We start from the raw sequence: 22,689 nt of genomic DNA on the forward strand, positions 1-22,689 counted from the left end.
TTTTCATTGATAATTTAAAACATCTTTATACAACACCAAAAGCTGTAGTGGTAATTTGTAGTTAGTTATGTGAGTTTATAACGGTACATTCAATGATAGAATTATTAAGCAAGATTGAACTCCAAAAAAGGATGTAGACTTAGACATATTAACCAAAAATCTGACAAAAAAACTCACTCACTCTTTATATATAGTAACACTTTATGTCTCATATCTAACAACGCCTAAAACGCAAGACAATAGTAATATATAAGATCGCGTGTTTACCCTATTTCAATCTAAGAAGTAAACGTAAACAAAATTTCGATTTACATATTCCATATTATTTGCTAATAGCTTCGCTATATAACTACAAACAGTTATTGATTATTATAAATGTATAATAATACAACACCTTGAAAGCTTATATCAACTTTATACTTCCAAAATTGCTATAACATTTTGTTTGTAATATTAATATTTTTCGGGAATTCATAAAACAATAACAATTATTCAAGATAAGCATTTGTTTATACAATAATTATTAACATGAAGTCCTTAAATACATACAAAAATGAATTAGATTTTTTTTATGGTAGGTATAGGTTGGCGGACGAGCATATGGGCCACCTGATGGTAAGTGGTCACCATCGCTCATAGACAATGACGCTGTAAGGAATATTAATTATTCCTTACATCGTCAATGTGCCACCAACCTTGGAAACTAAGATGTTATGTCCCTTGTGCCTGTAGTTACACTGGCTCACTCACCCTTCAGACCGGAACACAACAATACTGAGTACTGTTATTTGGCGGTAGAATAACTGATGAGTGGGTGGTACCTATCCAGACGGGCTTGCACAAAGCCTGCACCATATCCACGATGAATTACAACTCTCATCCTCTGGGCAAAAGCGAACCAGTCATGTCACCAATGGAGACAATAAGGCGTACACTTTTAATGAAACATTTTGTTCTGATAGATGAGACGTGATGGGACCTGAGATGACACAGTGGTTAAAACGCGTGCATCTTAACTGATGTTTTCAGGTTCAAACCCAGGCAAGCACCACTATATATATGTGCTTCATTTGTGGTCATAACTCATCTCGTGCTCCTCAGTGAACGAAAACATCGTTAGGAAACATGCATGTGTCTAATTTCATCGAAATTCTTCCACGTGTGCATTCCAGCAACCCGCATTAGAACAGCGTGGTGGAATAAATGTTGCAAATCCTCTCCTTAATGAGAGAGGAAGTCTTAGTCCAGCAGTGGGAAATTTAGAGGCTCAGGTTACTTTACAAGGGGCTAATTGTAAAATTTGACGGGAAAATGCTGCTTGCATTCTTGCAACCAATCCACGTGGTCAGATATTGACCAGTGACTTCCAGGAAATTCATCGAAACTTTTTGCTTTTTTATCCTTGTAGTTGGGATGGACAGTTGTAATATACGTCTCTGTCACATTTCTCTTAACGTGAGCTGACACGTAAACGTTTTTGTTTAGCTAATCTTGTATACAAACATTCCCTCCATCCGAGCTGTATCTCAAAGTAATCTTGCAATGCAACTCTCTCGGGAAATTTATCTCGCAACGCAAGGTCGACTGAGGCAAATGGAAAAATACGAGTGGTAAATATATGCTCTGAAAACAATTATACGACTTCAATGACGTAAACTTTTACAATTAGTTCGAAGACATATTAAAAAGAAAAAATAAAAGATTAATCGAATATAAAAAAAAAACAATTATTTTTAGTGTCACATCTCAAAGCTAAACAAAAATAAATAAAATTTTAACAAAAAGAAAAATCGACTTCAAACAAAACACTATTTTAAAATAAATAAAAATGCACTAAAAAGTAATAAAAATAATTGCATATTTAACATATTTTTGAGAGTCCTCCTAGGTAAAATGAAATGAAAAATAATAGACTACTTAAAAGTCGATTTACGATTATATAATGTAGTTATAATTATTGCTATATTTGGAGCCGGTGTCAGCCGGGAAGCACTACCTTTGAAACAAAAAAAAATTATCAAAATCGCTCCACCCAGTAAAAGTTATGAGGTAATAAACATAAAAAAAAAGAATACAGACGAATTGATAACCTCCTTCTTTTTGAAGTCGGTTGAAAAGCAGTTCTGTGTCGTTTTCTTTATATTTCTTTTTTTGGAATATTATTATTTATCATTAAACAATACTAAGCAACGTGCTACTAACATACTTGCCACCATTCGACGCGGCCAAGATTAATACAGTAACTATTTCTAATTCACATTTGTATATATTTAAGAACATTTCAGAATTACTGAATGGATTTTAATGAAACTTTAAAATAATATGGATTATTTATAGTATATATAGGTGTTTCTTTTATAGAAATATCGAACGAATTGTAATTAAATAACTGTTAAGTAAGTCCTATAAATTCTGTCACCTACGGGCAGTCTCTTATATTTATTTCTAAGATTAATCTGTATTCATAATGTTATTATAACGATGTGAAATTTGTTCGTTTGTAATCTCCTGAACAAATGATCCAGATCCAGTGTTATAAATTACACTGACACGCTACAACACGTGTGAAGTCGGCGCGGTTCGCTAGTATTTTATATAAACATATTGCTGTATTGAAAAAGTCTTAGACTTTATATTAATATCATGACAAAAATATGTTTTAATATTTTTAAACGCATTACAGTTCGTACCAGGTACATATAATACATAAACCGATTATTCCATTAGTAATTTCCGCCAAAAAATAAAATACTAGGTAAACTTTCAGCTTTACTTTGAATTTATAAAACAAAAACATTCAAAACCCATTTTACCCCCTTGGACATTCGCTTTAATTGTCTTCACGTTTTTTCACGTTCGATTGTAGGTATACAGAGAGATTTCGTGATTAATCAGTGAGTGATACTTCGCTGTTATATATGTATATAGATTATACATGTATCTACATCTAAGCCCATGGGTATCGTTAGCCGAATTTTACTAAGCTCATCCATCAATCAATCTTGTAAGCGCCAACCACTAGTACTGGCAAGAAATTATTTCACCAGAAAAAACATTCGCTACAAAGGTTAAGTGTCAGCTACGAGTCGGCATGACTGAAAGTCTGACAGATTACTATCTATATATATAATAAAAATGGAGTGTATGTTTGTTATATTAAAATAGCCACTACTAAATTTTACTAAATGCGTAGGTAATGAAAAGATTAAAGTTTCTAATGTGATGTCATATAAAAAACAAGCCTCAACTCTTCTCTACTATATTTAGTATCAGTATTACACCCGTGCGAATTCAGGTCGAGTCGATAATGTAAAAATATATGCATAATCACTTTTGAAACGTAATATTAGATTAAATTGAATGTATTTTTATTTAGTACTATTTTTATTAAATGGAATACACGTGGTCAGTTATATGAAACTAGGTGCTGTCTGTGACTTCGGACGCGTTTTTGGTTTCTTATCCGACTCGGCATAATACTTTATTTGGAGTTCAATCTTGCTTCATAGCAAATATTATCAAAATCGATTAAGTGTGGTCATGAAAGAACAACGTTAAATTAACCTTTTCCCTGGCCCGTGTCATAATATGAATAATGTCTATTAAAATATATGTATATACTGCATATAGTCCAACGTCTAAATAAAAAGACTTTTAAGGGCAGTTCCTCAGAGGCTCTCTTCTTCAATGTGTGATTCAGTTTTGAGCATTCGCTTGCAGTAGAGTCAGTTGTAATAACAATGGAAAAATCGATATAATGATCGGTTCTTTTCTGACTGATGTAATGTTCGAATCTCAACTGTTACAATAGAGGCGAATCCTTCCGCTAAGGGGCTGCTATAAGTCTTCGTATTTGGTCGTAAAATTGATTGACTTCGATCAGTTAGAAGAACCTCCCTTCTTGACTTTGTTAAAACGTGTTCAATTATTTTAAATAAATCGAATAAAATAAAAACAATCTTATAGCAGACAAAATTTTAAGCGTCATTAAATCCATCTATATTTCTATATTATAAAATTACATATGTGAAAGTAAGTCTGTCTGTATGTCGCTCTTTCACTACCAAACTACTGAATCGAATTTGTTAAAATTTTATAGGAAGCAAACTTGAACTCTATGAAAGGACATAGGCTATTTGTTTCGACTTAACGTGACGATCAACACCCTAATACGTGGGAGAAATCATGGGCGACTAATAATATCGTATAAATCACTATCTGAAGGCCATACTTTTACATAAACAGATAATATAGTTATAAGGTGTTTCGTTTGATGGGTAATAGGTAAGCATAATAAAATCATTTTGACACAACTCACCAATTTTAGCGTGCGTGACCTTGAATGCCATGACACAGACGAGTGTCAGAAGCAAGCTAACGATCTTCATCGTGACACTCGCTTACGTCATTTTCACTGGATATCTGGAAAAATAAAATTAACGTCAGTCATATTGAAGGTTTCGCGGTTACATATTTAAATATTATTAACGATAACACTGACGAGTTTTAGGATTGAAAATAAACAATAAAATTTAACTAATATGACTCCAACGACTGTTTCAAAACAAATTTATATATACTAAAAAGTAAAAAAAATCATCGCGTATTTTTATAAGAAATAATAATTCGTATCAAAATACGCAATGAATGAATGAATGAATTAAACTTACTTCCGCTACTCATTAATATGTAGATGCATATATATACGATCTACAATGATCAAAATAATTTTCGAGTTCTCCTAAGTAAAGTGAAATGAAAAATATTTATTAAGTACTCTACTTAAAAGCCGATTTATGGCTGATTTACCAATGTACAATAGTTGATAAAAAAATTCTATCAAAATCTGTTCACGCGATCAAAAAACGATGATTCAAAAGTGCTTGAAAAGCCTACTTAAATAAAGTATATTTTGATTTAGATTTTTTGAAAAAGTTATAAACTAATAAACATAAAAAACAGTCTAATTGAGAACCTCTTCCTTTTTTTAAAGTCGGTTAATAAAATACTTTCTACTTCTTCTCTTAATCCATATATTTTTGACAAACTTTTATGACGTATCTTAAAAAAGAAAACTAAAATGTCATATGCACCATTTTTATTTATACTCTATTCGCTAAGACAAGCGAATACGGTCGTAAATGTCTCGTAGTAAAACGTCTTCTCAACCTTAACAACATCTTCGTCAACGAGTTATTTTTGACTTTATTTTACGTTACACTATAGGGTTATGTATATTTTCCTGCATTTTATATTTTTCATAATATTTTCTTCCAAGGCGGATGAAAGATGGATTACAAGCACAAAGCATGTAGAAGCAAGCACATAGTGGAAGATCACTTTCGAACTAGGGTTTAGACCGACCAATTTTAGCCTTTACGCCTTCACTCTTATGTGCAAACAAGAAAATAAATATACATATATACTTTTTGAAACGATGTTCTTTTAACAGCTGTTGGTGAAATTAGAGAAGTGAAATGACAAATATCGACACGTAAGGAAAAATCATTAAGTCCCCTCCAGGCGACCCCTCCCTCTCCTTTTTTATCTCGCTGTCTTTTTCTTTTATATACGGTTTAATTGAAACTTTTTTTTGTTTTTAGTCCCACAGGACTTTTAAAAACAATCTTATTTCTTGTCATATTACTCTCAAATTTTGTTATTTTATCATTCTAAATGTGATTATTTAATATAGAATATATATAAATAGCAAAAGCGACTCCTTTCATTCCAGGTATCCCACGAAACTTGATATAGATATAAAAAAAATATTTAAACAAACATCACTACTTCCTTATACATACACCTATTTATAATATATCCATCTATGTGTGAAGATATTTCAAGGAATGGTTACAAATCCATCACGGTCGACAATTTTGAGTGCCCAACCTAACATAAACCCTACTAGATATCGGTTATTTTATTATTACAATAATAACTTTTGAAATTGATATATTTGGTACGTTTCATTTTCTACCTGTTTATTTCTTAGTGAACAGAACACTCACAAACCTTTGAATTTCTATGAAAGTCAGTGATAGTATATAAAATAAAAGTGTCCCGAGAGAATATAAAAGAACGTTATCTCCATGTTTACATAAACACAATGAACGCCGCTCGCGATTCTAAAATATATATATGTATATCTTTCTTGTTCATTCCCCACGTTTGTTATAGACCGGTAGGAAACCTAGCGTCTCAGTTCTTCTTTCTTCTTTTAAAAGCAAATGAAAGTTAGTTGGTCTGATATGGAGAGAGAGATATGATATGGAGCTTCTCAGGAGTTGAGAGATAAGGCGAGATGGCCCAGTGGTTAACGCGTGCATCTTAACCGATGATTGCGGGTTCAAACCCAGGCAAGCAACGCTGATTCATGTGCTTAATTTGTCTTTATAATTCATCTCGTGCTCAGCGGTGAAGGAAAACATCGTAAGGAAACCTGCATGTGTCAAATTTTATAGAAATTCTGCCACGTGTGTATTCCACCGACCCGCATTAGAACAGCGTGGTGGAATATGTTCCAAACCTTATCCTCAAAGGGAGAGGAGGCCTTTAGCCCAGCAGTGAGAATTTACAGGCTGTTGTTGTTGTTGTTGTTGTAATGCTAGCACATGATATGTCATTAAAAAGAAATAAATTAATAATTTGTAATCAATTAAAAATAAAGACGTTATAAATAAAAAAAAATAACAAAAAGACAAAATGACTCCAAACAAAACAATATTTTAAAACAAATCAACATGCACTAAATAGTAATAAAAATAATTGCGTATTCAAAATATTTTTAAGAGTCCTCCTAAGTAAAATGAAATGAAAAACATAAGACTGGTTAAAAGTTGATTTACGATTCTATAACGGAGTTACGATTATTGTTATATTTGGAGCCGATATCAGCTTTTGGCTGGCTTGGTTTTATACGATACAAAAACATTAAAAAAATATATAGACGATTTAAAGTCGGTTGAAAATAATGATACAGGTAATACAAAATCAATTATATGGACAGTTATAAAATAATATAATATGTCTTTTCTAGATCCCCAAGCGAAGCTCCACCAACTAATCCCAGGATGAGCTAAGTCTCTTTGTAACGTGTTCTAACCTTCGCGTATGGACGTAGTTTTAATGCGGCTAGATTCGCCTTGGCGAGGTGCGAAGTGGTAATATACAATAATATTGTATTATATAATACACATCATATGTTTACGTTCAAACAATATGTTTTATGGTAAGGTATGGAATAGTCCCTTTGGATCCGTATTATCAATTAGTTTTTCCAATTATTTTGTTTTGTTTGAGATTTCTTTTTATTTTAATTAAATCAATAAATGTAAAAATGAGAATATCCATTTGGAAATAGCTGTGTCCGTGATATTCTACGCATTTGAATTTAACAAAAAAAGAATATTATTGTCGCCTAAATTACTCCTTATTATAACAGTCAACTACCAATGAAAGTCCCGTCAAAATCGGTCCAGCCGTTCCAGAGATTAGCCGGAACAAACAAACCGACAGACAACAAAAATAGTAAAAAAATATATTTTGGTATATGTACTGCGTAAACGTGCATATGCATTGAATAAATAAGGGTTATTTTAATATTGCAAACAGACACTCCAACTTTATTATATGTATATAAAAAAATGAATTTACTGCATTTATAAGGTCGATATTCATTCAGAACACTTGAAGTAAAACAAATATATTCGCTTAAGAGGATCTCGATTTATATGCGGACGCAGAAGAATTCAATTTCCTATGTAAAAATCTCTTGAATGGTCGTGCAGCTAGATAGAATAATCTTTATTTTGTCCAGCGTTTTACATACTACTGGGACTATTCTGGAACAAAAAACTCGAATCTCACCGCAGAACTCGAGTGCGAATAGTCAGAATATATGTGACATTCACTAAAACAACATTTACTTTAACTTTGCCGTTTCATAAATTCAAATCATTTGTAAAAATACATTGGTAAAGATGGCATATTATTCAATTCAGACGATAAAAAAGCGTGGAATAAACTGATAGAATGTATTACATACATATATGATTGTATTTAACTAATACGAGTGTATTCTTAAACGTTGAAAAAGAGTAACTACTGAGTTTCATGCCGGTTATTCTCGGTATATTCTACACGCCGAACCGGTATTAGCTTCATTTAATAGAGTTGTTAAATGACGATTCAAAGGTACTTGTAAAAGCCTACTTGAACAAAGTAGATTTTGATTTTTTGTGATAAATTATAAAATTTATAAGACACACGTTTCAAAATGGCGTAACACTGCGTTAGTCGTCAACCTTTCACTAGTGATATACGAAGTGAATTTCTACAGAATTGGACTTCGGTTGCCAACCACTCCTGTCACAGTTCAGGTAAATGTAAACAAAAGCTTCAACTTGTACGTTCAATTGTTTAATGTTTATTACTATATTCAAGAAACAATTGTTTTTTTTATTATAGCGTAAGTATTTGGACGTGTGAAATGGATCAGCTGATATAAAGGTCACCGCAGCCCGTAAACACAAGCACCGTAAGAAATTTTACATCACCAATACGCCACCAACCTTCGTACTTACTGTAGTTACACTAGCTTACCAATAGCTATCAAATATAGTAATACATTGAACTCTTTTATTTCAGTTTGAATGTTAAATATTGGTTTCCAAGGTTGGTGGCGCATTGGCGATGTAAGCAATGATTAAAAAATTACAGCACATATCTGGACCTATTATTAGTTGGTGTATTTGCTCGTTGTTAAACCATGTTATAAAAATGAAAATGAAAATTAAAGTTTCGCCCAATAATAATTTCTTTGTTGTTCCAATAGTCCAATCGAGTTTACTTATAACACCTGTTCCTTTTCTTTAGTTATTATTAAAAGTGAAATTAAATTTAGTCCCTCATGAAATATATACCCAATTATTTTCTCGTTTACAAAGAAATTAGTTTTCATCACTATATAGTATAAAACAAAGTCGCTTTCTCTGTTTCTATGTCCATTTGTATGCTTAAATCTTTAAAACTACGCAACGGATTTTGATGCAGTTTTTTTAACAGATAGAGTAATTCGAGAGGAAGGTTTTTGTATATAATACATGGAGAATATATTAAAGAAACACTGATCACTTTACAAATTTGTAATGTGATGTCACAAATAAATTCTGTAGTATCTTTAGCACCAATATTACACCCGTGCGAAGCCGGGGCGGGACGCTTGTTGCAATATAAAGCTTTGCAGGTTCAAATGACGCGCAGGTCATTAGTGATGTTTTTTTGCACGGAATAGTGCAAGTCTATTCATTTTCTATTCATTTGCACAATTGCAATGAGATAAACGACTGCTAATGAAAAGATTGCGTGCTGGATTTATTCACACATTTAGAATTGAATTTTCATATAATGTTACTTTGAAATTGAGATTCGTGAATAGAATGATTTAAAAATGAAAAATCGATGGTACGGTTATTATCGTTTAAGTTCGTGGTCGTAGATTTTAGGTGTGAAAAGGTAACCGATATCCTTCTTTGGGGTTCAAGCTTCAAGCAAAGTTTGATCAGATTTCGCTCGTTAGCCACAAAAATGTGAGACAGATAGACAAACAGATGAACTGAGTGACTTTCACATTTATAATAATATTAATAAAGATAAATTTTCAGTATGTTATTTTCAGTAATGAAGGTTCAAATGTATACGTTTATATTAAATATATATGTATATATATTACTAGTAGATAGTAAAGTAAAGTAACAGCCCGTAAATTTCCCACTGCTGGGATAAGGCCTCCTCTTCCATTAAGGAGAGGGTGTGGAACATCTTCCACCACGCTGTTCCAATGCGGGTAGGTGGAATGCACATGTGGCAAAATTTCTATAAAATTAGATACATGCAGGTTTCCTCACGATGTTTTCCTTCACCGCAGAATACGGAATGAATTATAAACACAAATTAAGCATATATATAGAGGTGCTTGACTGGATTTGAACACGCAATCATCAGTTAAGATGCACGCGTTCTAATCACTGGGCCATCTCAGCTGTATCATTTAATTTAAGTCAAAATCCTGTCAACTATGCAGCAACATGGTGGTGGAATGAGCTCTTAAACCTTCTCCACATATAGAAAGACAAGTCCTTAACCCAACAATGAAATATTAAGAGGCTGTTACAAAGTTAGTCAAAACAGAATTAAAAAAGCTAAATTATATATTTTGTTGAATGAAATGCCTTTATATGGCAAAACGAAAAACGACAAGCACATATTCCAATGGATACATTTTATTACTCATATTTAAAATAAACATATGTGTAATTAGAACATACGCAAACGAATAACATACATGTAATTAGAAGGTATTTCGTTTGACAGGTAATAGATATGAATAATAAAACCATTTTGACACAACCTTGAATGACATGACACATACGATAGCAGCAAGCTAACGATCTTCATCGAGAATACATTTATAATTAGCTTTGTATTTCTAGTTTGGTTGTCATATTGATCACACAATAACTTCATGTATTATAGACCACTAGCAACCCTCCCTGACTTCGCACGGGTGCAATACTGACACTAAATATACTAAAGAATTTGTTTATTAGCGACATCACATTAGAAACTTCCAAAATTATATGTGTTTCAATACTCTATTGTCCGTGTATTATATACAAAAATCTTCTTCTCGAATCTCTCTGTCTACTAAAAAACCGCATCAAAATCTGTTGCGTAGTTTTAAAGATTTAAGCATACATAGAGACTTTGTTTTGTAATATGTAATGTAAAGAAAATTTATAATAGTTTTACATATAACTTCTATATTAATTTTCTTATAGTTAAATTTGTATTAAAAATGTTTGTGCTACATTGAGCAATTACTACCTTGGTCACCCATTTGGTGACCAACTCACCAATCAACCAACCTACCACCAAATCTTTCGTAACTGACCTACCATTAAAGTACGCCACTATTATTGGTAGAGTTTTCCCATAACACAATTCGCCAACTCAAAATAAATAAGATAAGATCAATGAAGCCTGAAGTAATGCCTTGAAAATATTCAAGATTAATTACGAAATAGCAGTTGGAATATTTTCATGCCTTAATGAAATATTTTTAAGAGCCAATCATACATAAATTTCGAGAATTTTCTACGTAAAAATATTCGTTAACGAGAGTTGTTTAACAATTTCGTTTTTTTTTTTATAAGTGAAAATACCACTAAGAAGTATGTATCGTTTTTTTATTTGATTGAAGTCGTTTTTTTTTTTAATTTTAAAATAAACTTCAGCAAGGAGAATACGGACGTATAATATTAAGTCATTTTCATCATCATCATCATCATTTCAGCCGAAGGACGTCAACTGCTGGACATAGGCCTCTCTCAAAGATCGCCACAACGCCCGGTATTGTGCAGCCCGCAACCAGCGTCTTCCCGCGACCTTCACTATGTCGTCGGACCACCTTGTGGGGTGCCTACCCACGCTGCGTCTTCCGATCCATGGTCGCCACTCTAGTCACACTCACTCACAGAACTAGTCGGCTCCATCAGCCGTCGGTTCTTCGAGCAATGTGTCCAGCCCACTGCCACTTGAATGCGGCAATTCTTCGGTCTATATCGGTGACCTTAGTTCTTCTTAAGTCATGTGATTATTAATTAAATCTTGCATTTCTTATCTGTCACACACTTGTTTTATTTTTGTTGTGATAAAGGGGGACTAACAATTGGGACATCTGGTAACTCATCGTTTTACTGGTGCTGGTACTCATAGAATATCGATTCATATCACCAACCATGGCAACTAAGATGTTATGTCCCTTATCGGAACACAACAAAACTACGTTTTGGATATTGGCGGATATATGGTAAGAGAGTGGTACCTTCCCAGACTAGCTTGCACTAATACCACCAAGTATCCATGATAGTGAGAACTTTTGAAGTGTAAAAGTATACTTTTACATTATTATGCGACTCGAATAAATGTAGTTTGAGTTTTGTTTTCATGATATTCAAAATATTTCGCATCATATTATTGACAAATACACATACACACACACATATAAAATCGATACACATATATATATATCTATCCTGAAAAAAAACTGATTTCGAAATTCGAATTAAATTTCATTTTTAAATTACGAACTGAAAATAATACATTGCCAGATTTTTATATTTTCTCAAGCTAAGCGGACATTTACGATTATGCGAGATATAAAATAATTGGCTACTAAAGTGGCTACTTGTACATATTAGAAATGTTTTGTAAAAATTCATAAAAGACAAGTAAAAAAAATTGCTTTTCAAATTGTACAAAGAAATTCAGGATCTAAATTGTACAAAGCACGGTTAATGCGGACAGCAATTCTCTTCGACTGAAAACGTGCACAGATTCTGTATTTTATCTTTTTAATTCTCATTTCGAACGGAACAACTGAGCAATATTTTTTTTAAATATTATTGGTGTTCATGATGGCAGCATAAATCAATACAGGCTACTTTCATGACAGAAATGTTCAATCTTTCGTGACGTAAGACTTGAAAGAAAAACTTGTAAATTAAAAAAGAGGAACGAATAACGTAAAAACAACACTTTCTGTGACATCGCAATTTACAACCTTAATAGTTTTAACAAGTTTTTAATGATAACTATGAATTTGCAGAGTGAAGTTTTGCTTAAATAATATACTAGCGAGCCGCAAGTTTCGCACGGCTACAATTTATTAATAAGCAAAATAATATGGCATAATTATAATTTATACCCAATGACGCACGATTTACATCTTAACTTGGAGGTATGTTCAAACCCGTCTGGGTAGGTACCACTCACCTCTCAGATATTCTATCGCCTACCAGCAACACTTATTATTGTTGTGTTTAGGATTTGACAGGTAAGTGAACAAAAACAACTATGTATAGTACGACACAAATTAGATGTAGCATCGGAAAATGCAATGAAATGAAATGTAAATAAAACCGATTACGGCCGATTTACACAACCCATAGAAATAGCTCCCTATCGCGTAATTCGACGCTATTCATTGCTATAGATTCTCGCGTCAGTTCAACCCGAGGAAGTAAGTGCATGTAAATCGACGTGTCAAATTGACGAATATATTAGGTCATATGATATTACAAGTTATTACATTTATGTAAAGATCATATTCACATGATAAATATTGATAATTTGGGATAGCGTACTCAATTCGGATGTGATCGGTTTTACGAATTTTGCCGATGTTACATCTAAGTTGTGTCGTACTATACAAGATACTTAACATCTGAGCTCCCAATATTGTTGGTGCATTGTTGTGATGTAAGGAATCGTTATTATATCTTACAGAACATATCTCTGTGAGGTGATGACCAGTTATCAGATGGCTTTACCCGATCGCCTATGTAACATATATTTTAGCAGTAAATAATTCGTATCGCAAATCAAAGCTATACTAATATGGTTGTATTAAAAAACACACAAAACTCAAGTGTAAAACAGTGTTCTGTTTAGTCAGAAAAAAGTCGAGCCATTATCCCAAACTGCACTTAAAAGCGTGGTGTTATGTTGTAAAAAAAAATAGCGAAAAGATTACCTCTCCGCAATGCAGGACAAAAACGTCGCTATAGGAGCGTTCTTTTTATTAATTCTAGCAAAGCAGACGTGCAAATGGGCCATTTGATGGTAAGTAGTCACCACTTGCCATTAACATTGGCATTCTACGAGGCTTTGGCTACTCGTACTAAAGAATTTAAGTAGATACCTACTATATTTCTCTTTGGTCCTATGTATCTTTCTAACGTTTATTCAGGATATTGTTAATGCCTTTCTTGTTTTATTATTTAAAAACTATTTGTATGTAACATATGACTCAGACATTACGGAAAAAATATTGATTGTTTATTCTTTGAGTAGATTTTATTGTTTTTTCACAAAATGTTCCGTCTGCTTATCACTTTAGTATATATTAAGAAGTACGTTTAGTGAACTCAATATAAAATGCTATATATAATGTATACGTATGAAACAACTGACGACACCCGCTTACCTCTAAAGGCGAGAAATTATTTATCGAAATAATAAGTCGATGAAACCATATATCATTTATATTGTATAAAATTATAATTTTATAATAATAATTTAATAATTATTAAATAATCTATACATATATTATAAATGTGATAATAACTCAGTCTATCTGTCTGTCTGTCACTATTTCACGATCAAACCACTGAACCGAGTTTGATAAAATTTATTATGAAGCAATCTTGAACTCCAAAAAAGTAAATAACCTGGGTACTTTTTTGCCTAACAACCAACCAACACCCTAAAACACGAGCGAAGCCGCGTGCGACTTCTAGTCACGTATATTCGCTTAAATAAACTCTACAGAATGTGTTGACCCCGCTTAAGAAGAACAGGACATTAAAATATTAAACGCCCCGACGCCTCAGATTCCTGTCGCATTCGTGTTTGCGGTGAAGATTTTTCTATTTTTAAAAGGAACGACTCTTCTTAAAGTTAAGTAGCCCTCTGTATCTTGGCATCAGTGTCGCTGTACTCGAGACTAAAATTTTGACATTGATGTACTTGTCGGATGTTTTTGCCGTCTTTGAAGACACGAACGACGTATTGAGTTTACGTTGCTTGGTTTAACATTCAACAAGTAAAAATAGAGCCGAGATGACCCGGGTTCAAGCCCATTCAAGCACCAGCATGTGCTTAATTTGTGTTCATAAATCGTCTCGTGCCCGGCGGTGAAGGAAAACATCGTGAGGAAATCTGCATGTGTCTAATTTGATCGAAATTCTACCACATGTGCATTCCACCAACCCGCATTGGAACAGCGTGGTGGAATATGTTCCAAACCCTCTCCTTGATGGGAGAGGAGGTCTTAGCCCAGCAGTGGGTTATTTATACGCTGTTACTACTGTAACTAAAAATAAGTGTCATTTTCACGTATCATTTTCATTTGTATCTAAAACACGGATAAATGTGTATTTATTACTTATTCTTTTAATTCATTGAAATTTGACAGATGCAATCTGAATTCCCATACCGATGATTACCCTCAACCCTATTTCACGTGTAGGTGAAAGGCTTTTTTCCAGCCGAAAAAAGAAAACTTTCGAAAAGAACGATGTTTCAAGACAGCAAGAAGCTAAGTAGTTACTCTTGTGCGAAAACCAGTTATTATTATATCCATATATGTGGTTGATAGGAATGTTTCTATTCAACTCTGAATCAAAGGTTTTAAAGGCGTAGATGGAAAACCAATGGGAATGGGAAGGGAAAGTCATTATGTAATTAATGAGTTTCCCTTCAATCCCTTTCATCAAAAACACTCCATTTCTCAACTCGTGCACCCCCACCAGCGGAAAGCCAGCAAAGTTATAAATGTATATCAATTTGATAACTCTCTTGTGTTTATATAACATATGTAGATGACCCAGTGGTTAGAACGCGTGCATCTTAACCGCTGATTGTGGGTTGAAACCCAGGCAAGCATCACTATATATATATATATATATATCTGCTTAATTTGTGTTTATAATTAATCTCGTGCTCGGCGTTGAAGGAAAACATCGTGAGGAAATCTGGATGTTTCTAATTTCATCGAAATTCTGCGACATGTGCATTCCACCAACCCGCATTGGAACAGCGTGGGAAAATATGTTCCAAAACCTCTCCTTAATAGAAGAAGAGGCCTTATCCCAGCAGTGGGAAATATATTTCCCATACAATATACAGATAAGGCCTCTGTTAGTTTTTTAACTTAAATATGTAGATGGACTTGCAAATTGACCACATGATTATGGTCACTGCCCATAGATATTGGCGTCGTATATACCATCAATATATGATGACTAGTACCTATACAGAACCCTACCTACCTAAAATTAATTTTCGTAAAAAAAACGTCGTACAATATTAAGAATCCGTGATGTAATTTTAAACAATATTTAAGGTTTCATAATTCGTTATAGACCTTGTTACAAAAAGCAACGTTGAATTCGACTAATTTTGAATTTCGAATACAAAAAAATTAACTCTATGCATCGTTAATAAAAGTAAAGCAATTTCATTGCACTTTATAAGTTTTTTACTGATGGAAATTCGCTTCATAAATGCAAAAGTAAAGCAGAAACACGATCTTTAAAGCCATCATGACTGCAATAAGGCAAGCTAATGACTGTCGTTCAATAAAGCGATCGGCTGATCGACCGTTTAATCTTAATGTGTCTCCTGTTTTTTCATGCTTCGAACACGCTACGAGTTTTCCCTGATCAGTTAAATTCGAATTTTTTACCAAAAACAACATCAAAATATGTACTGCTTTACTATATATTTTCAAATCTGCTCTCAGTTGGGTTTAATGGTTCAGTAAAACGAGTAATGGATTTTGTGAATCAAAAACAGGAATGGCAAAGTAGATAAATTACGTGAATCATAACTGAAGCAAGTTACTTCAAACCAGAACTGGTTGATTTTTAGAATGAGTAAAATCTGCATGTTTCAAATGACATATTACATTTTCATTCACTTAGTGGTAGGTCTTTGTGCAGATCCGTCTGTGTAGGTATCGTCCAATAATTAGATATTCTGAGGTCCCACAGGTAAAATGGCCCAATCATTTTTAACAGAGCTGTTTCTAAAATTTTTATTTTCATTTAATATTTGATAAAGGTGAAAATTCTGTACATCGAGCACCAAAATGTCCTGATAAACACCTATCTTTCTCAAAAAAAGAAAGTTTACAATGCTTTGCAGCACAATGCCAGTCTAGTTGTTATACAGTCGAGATGTTCAAAACAAATATATCCATATGAAATATAAATTCGTAGTATGTGAATCACCAGCAAAAAAAAAATAAGTAGTTCTATTAATGTGTGTGTTTGGAAAAAATAAATAAAGAAGCTAAAAACTATATGTTTACTCAGATAAAGTGGGACTGCAATAACGATACCACTTGTAAAGATAAAATACTATTTTCTCCGCGAGGTCACTAAGTGCCTCTTAAAGACTCAAGACGTAGAGAGTTTTAGACTATTATCTAAGAACACTTATCGCAAGGAATATTTACTAATACAATACTTACACCAAATTATATGTAATTACATCAGTTCAATTGAATCAGATAAATCCTATATAAATAGATATAGAGTATATACCGTTTTAAATAACTGTAACTATAAAAAAAAATATCATGAATTGACTCAAATATGCAATATAGCCCATTATGATGTCATCCTGGCCGATTGCGCAATGCCAGATTTTGGGCCAACTTGTCAATTGAACCACGGAATCTAAAGCCATATATTTGAACCAACAGACCAGCCAACATACACGATATCTCGGTAACACCAATATCACGGAATACCAATCAATATTTACCCGCGAAGTGTTTGCCCAACAAATCCAATTTCCAATCTTTGTGTTTCTTTGACGTATTACCCCCGAGATTCTATTAAAAGTTAGCCGAAATCATTATCAGACTGAGGTAACGTCGGAACTAGTATAATAATCGGTTAAACTTCCTAACGGTTCGAGTTCGCAAAGCGCAGTATTTTCGGTAATCCCCCATTCGTTATATCTCCATAGTTTCGGTGATTATACGTTTGGTAAATTTTCCTACATTAACTTAACTTTTTAGACAATTAATGATAAAATATGATTCTTCTCATAAAATTTGAATGGATCGATTTAATTTCAAGCAATAAAAGTATCTTGTAAGTAGTGCCAGTTACTACTAATACTCTATTATCATGAAACAGCGGCTGTCTTAATGCAGGCGATACTACGTTGTTTTTAGGAATAGCACTGGATTCCAAAATTCAGTGGAATCCTCATTTGGTGATATGACAGGAAAACTCTCCGAAGAAGCTCCGCAGTATATTTTTAAATAGAAAGAGCTTTTCAAGGTGTATAATGCTAAGGTACAATATTTTGATTTATCTTGACGGATTCAGCCAGATTTTGCAATGTAAGCGCAAAAAAGGTATGTTTATTTACGACATCAAATTAGGAACCTATAACATTATCAGTGATTCGCTAATATATTATGAATGTATAGACTAAAACCTTCCCCTCTACTTTATCTATTAAAATAAACCGCATCAAAATGTTTTTAGGAAAATCAATAATCACATCAGATCTGCCATCGCCCGTGACGCATTTTTTTAATACATTAAAGTGGCCTCACTGCTGTACTCATATATGGTATGGCCCTTTGTCGCATAATAGTAGCCAAATGATAGCCCATCACGCACATATGTGCAGAGTCCCACCATCTATAGAATTAATTTAACGCTACTTTAATGTCGGGCCCACGTTTGTTTTTAGTTTCTATTTTATGTAGAATTTTATCAAACATAAATAAATTGATGTTGGAGTCCATTCAGATGGACACAATGAAACATACATACACATACACACGATCTGATTGGAATTCCTGTTCTCTATATGTATGAATGAACTAAATTTTAGCTTTGGTTGAACGAAATCAAATGCCAAAACTAGTTTACATCCACAGATTCAACCGCGAGTAAGGATTAAAGAATGGGGTTAAATTAAACAAGAGGCGAGGTGTATTGACACATAGTACCTTGTGTCCTTTTCTCAAAGTCATGTTATTTAAACCATACATGTTCCCCACTACACAACTTTATTCAGTCTCTGGGATACTTTCTGTCAGAAAGTTATACGTTTTCGGCATAGTTATAAGAAAGCATAAATCTATACCTTTTATACCTCGTAGCAAGAGAAAAAGATATGATGTTGCCAAAACACCTCGTACGAGAACAGCTTTTGCCCTTAACCAATACGCTTCGCAATCAAGCTACTTGTATAACGTGATGAACAGGAAACTAAAAATATATTCATTAAAACTTCATGCTTGCAAAGACATCTTAAAAAAATATTTACTAACCCTCAATTATGATGACGTAGAATCACTTTTAAAACGCATATTATAACTTATATATGTAATATATGTTAAGTAGGTACAAAAGACACACACACACACACACACACAAACACACACACACACACACTTAATATATGTATGCTTAATTAATATTATACATAATTAATATATGCTTATGTAAGATATTGATATGGGAGAGCGGTGTCTTCTGGCACAGGTGCCCTGCTGCACTTAAAAGAAGGCTCCAACATTTACTGTTTAGACGAAATAAGCTGAATGAATAAAAAATATTTAGTTTTTTTTTTTTTTTTTTTTTCTATGCCCTTGATGACGTGTAGTGAAAGCGTAACAAACATTCAAACATTTAATTCTTGTGCACAAGAAGTAAGGATAAGTTTATAACGGCGCAAAGGCAAGATATCCTATATATTTCTACGGTAAAATTTTACAGATTTTTTTAACTTTTTTCATTTATAAATTCCAATCATTCGTAAAAAATACATTAAAAAACGATGTATATTATTAAACATAAGATTATATAGATCATCTACTGCTCCGATTTTATCACGTGGTTTATTGTGAATCTGCCTTTTTACTATAAATTATTAAAATTTGGAACACTATAGTAAATTCGTCTTAACTGATTTAACTACAGTAGGTAATTATGAATAGTCAACTACGCAGTACGTGTGTAAGAGTACAAGTGTGTACGCCAGCAAAGATGCTCTTCCTATTATATAACTCTCATAATCTGATTGGACGTCAAATCTGACATGATGGAAAATGTGTCTTAAGGCGCAGCACCAAATTTACATGTTTACCGAGGCACCGGAGTACGCTCTTCCAACACCAATCTGATTATCAGCCTGACCTCTATTGAAACCAGGTCTTCGATATTAGTGGGGACTTATAACGAACAACTAAATCAATTTTTATGATGACTATAGTATCGAAATAATAAAAATTCCTTTATATAATATTTCTAGCAATAAAACTCAAGAAAATTGAAAGATAAATACAAACATTCCTTATGTTCAGGAAATAAGCGAATATCCTGCACTGCGCTTCACAGCCGGAACCTGAGTCAGCGGTTACGCTGTACAAGCGGGTACGCGAGACATACGAATAAATATTTCTAAATAATATTATTTTATATACAACCATAAAGTCCAAATAGACTCAATAGTTTTCTTTCTTAAATCACTTGAGACAAAAGATTTTAAATTTAATGTGTATTTTGAACGCTCATGCATGTGCACGTATCCTTAGATGTTTGTTGAAAACTGCTTTATCAGACTTCAACCTGATACAGGTTTGGTTAACACCATGTTGGAAGTTGATGCTGGAACGATGTGCATAAATTCTCTATGTCAAATCTCACGAGCCCAAAGGCTTTGGATGGAGAATATATTCCAGAATTAATGGTAATGAAGCAAATAATAATCTATATATCGAAGCGAAGTAACACTCACTAAATGATTACGAAATGTCAGAAACAGACTTGAAATTTTTGAGGTTTCCCGTTAAGACGCTAATATTTTTACTAAACGCCATCCTAAAGTGGCCAAAACGCCAAATCCAAAGGGGTAAAAGTGTGGATTGGGAAGTTGGATTTTATAAATTTCGCACGTAAAAAGCCGCAGGATAAACAGGTTCAGCTAGTTGCTTATATTACAAATGCCACCCCTCCCATTTCCTCCTCTTAAAGATCCTAAAACTCCTTCCTTAATAGCAACGAAAGAAACGGCTAAGACAAATTTGGAACCAATCAGTCAATTCAAGTTATATATGTCATAAGCGACTAATTAAATTAGCCATTAAATTAACAACCTTTTTATTAAGTTCCAATAACTATCTTTTATATGCAATACTACTTAACCAGTTATAATACATATCTACATACTATATGTGCTATATACCTATTGGCACTCGAGCGGTGTTACGGAATAAGCTCGAAGGCTTATTTTTAATAGGAGACGAAAGCGTCAATAGCTCAGCGCAATACGGCGCCTAGAGATATGAAAATCGCAAGTTTGATCCCGACCCTTAGAACTATTATCGTCACGAATCCCAACACAGTTTTAACGCTTAACTGGACGAGAAAATGAGAATAGTTACTCTTTGAAAAATAATTGATAGTTTTATTTTTAAAGACACATCTGATCTCGTCCCTAAGGGAATTGCTTTTTATAATGGCCACTGATTCTACTCAAAATCAAAATGAACATTAATCAAACAGGTATTTTACGAGCACTTTCATGTTAAGTGAAGCGGCCACTGTTTCTGAAAGTAGATTCTACCGAGAAGAACCGGCAAGAAACTCAGTAGTTTAGTCTTTTCCAATGTTTAAATATACAAAGTTATGTTAGTTAAATACAATTGTGTATGTGTCTATGTATATCCTACCTGGAAGTCAACACGTATTAGATCGACGCTTTTATATAAAAAAAATATACGTGTGAGAAAAAATAAGATGAATTATAAACACAATTTAAGCACATGAAAAATCAGTGATGCTAGCTGTATTTGAACCTGCAATCAAAGTTAACACCATTGTTCTTATCATTAGACCAACTCGGCTTTTCTATAGTAACCTATAGTAACCTATATAATACATACACCTCAGTCACGACTAAGTAACCTTGCCTACATTAATTTTTCTGAGGAATAGACGAGTTACACGAAATCTAAACGAAATCGTATTGGGAACCTATCATACCCCCTTGTTTTTTACATGTCATTTAAGTTGGTGGACTGGTAAATGGACCATCCTATTTTAATTAATCAACGTTAGCACAAACATTTGTACTTTAAGAACTATTAATCATGTTTTGTCATTTGTGTCTGTCGCTGTGATTTTTGTAAACAATACAAGTAAAGATCTGCTTAGAAATGTAACAACAGTTTCTCTTGTTCGAATTTTAATAAATCAATTTATTAATTAAAAATTTTCAATTCAACGGAATTATCATCATCATTATTTAAATTGAAATTCTTATTATTTTTAGATGTAATGTATGTTTTAACGTATATTTTCAGTTCTTATTAATATTTAATTAATAAGTATTTCCTTTATCTACCTACATAAAATATTTGTATGGTTCGTAATGCTTACGTGATATATTTATTTATAAATTTCATAAAGGTTTGTTGTTGCTGAAAAAAAAAACATTATTTTATCCCACACAAATAAACTGAATCTCTATTTTTGTCTATAGTCCATTTACAGACTAAATAAAATCATTTATTATTAACCGAATAAAACCTCTTTTGACTGCCTACGCCATCTGTTGGCTAAGTTATAAATTAAATTTAATATGCTCCAGCTTAGTGAAGCATATAGAATAATATATGTTTAACATCTTGTTAACATAGTTTTAGGAATAAAAGTAATAATTACATACAAATCGTCTCAAACGCAATATAAATCCAAGGAAAATTCTTTTACTTCTATAACCAAACTTTAATTTATGCATTCGGTAGCGAGTTGACAGGAATAATTAATAATAATGACACTCGGAAATGATGAGAGAATTTAATGAATGGATGAATATTTATACGGTTCGCATTTAAGGCATTAACAGAAATGAATAGTTTTTATTTTATTTTATTTTATTTTATTTTGCAACATCCATAGGCTGGCAGTTGTCCGTGCTTTTTTACACTATAGCACATTTTGACGTTTTAAAGTTTTATTTTATTGATAATAATATTTAACAAATCTTTACTGGACTTCCAGCTAGTCCGCTTCCTGGACTTTA

The 22,689-nt window shown here is 32.9% G+C and overlaps 1 protein-coding gene across 2 annotated transcripts in view; it reads right to left on the bottom strand.

Annotated features, from left to right (window-relative positions):
* LOC124532271 (acid sphingomyelinase-like phosphodiesterase 3a) overlaps nucleotides 1-22,689 on the bottom strand; it is a 129,549-nt gene that overhangs the window by 80,473 nt on the left and 26,387 nt on the right. The window contains exon 2 of one of the 2 annotated variants that reach the window (XM_047107081.1): nucleotides 4,319-4,422. In XM_047107081.1, coding sequence (XP_046963037.1) covers nucleotides 4,319-4,388 — 70 coding nt within the window. In that variant the 5' untranslated portion in view covers nucleotides 4,389-4,422. Of the gene's footprint in view, nucleotides 1-4,318; nucleotides 4,437-22,689 lie in introns of those variants that run through there. The other variant, XM_047107082.1, reaches the window with a different exon arrangement.

This window comes from Vanessa cardui, chromosome 9 (genome assembly GCF_905220365.1).
Source record: "Vanessa cardui chromosome 9, ilVanCard2.1, whole genome shotgun sequence".
NCBI lineage: Eukaryota > Metazoa > Arthropoda > Insecta > Lepidoptera > Nymphalidae > Vanessa > Vanessa cardui.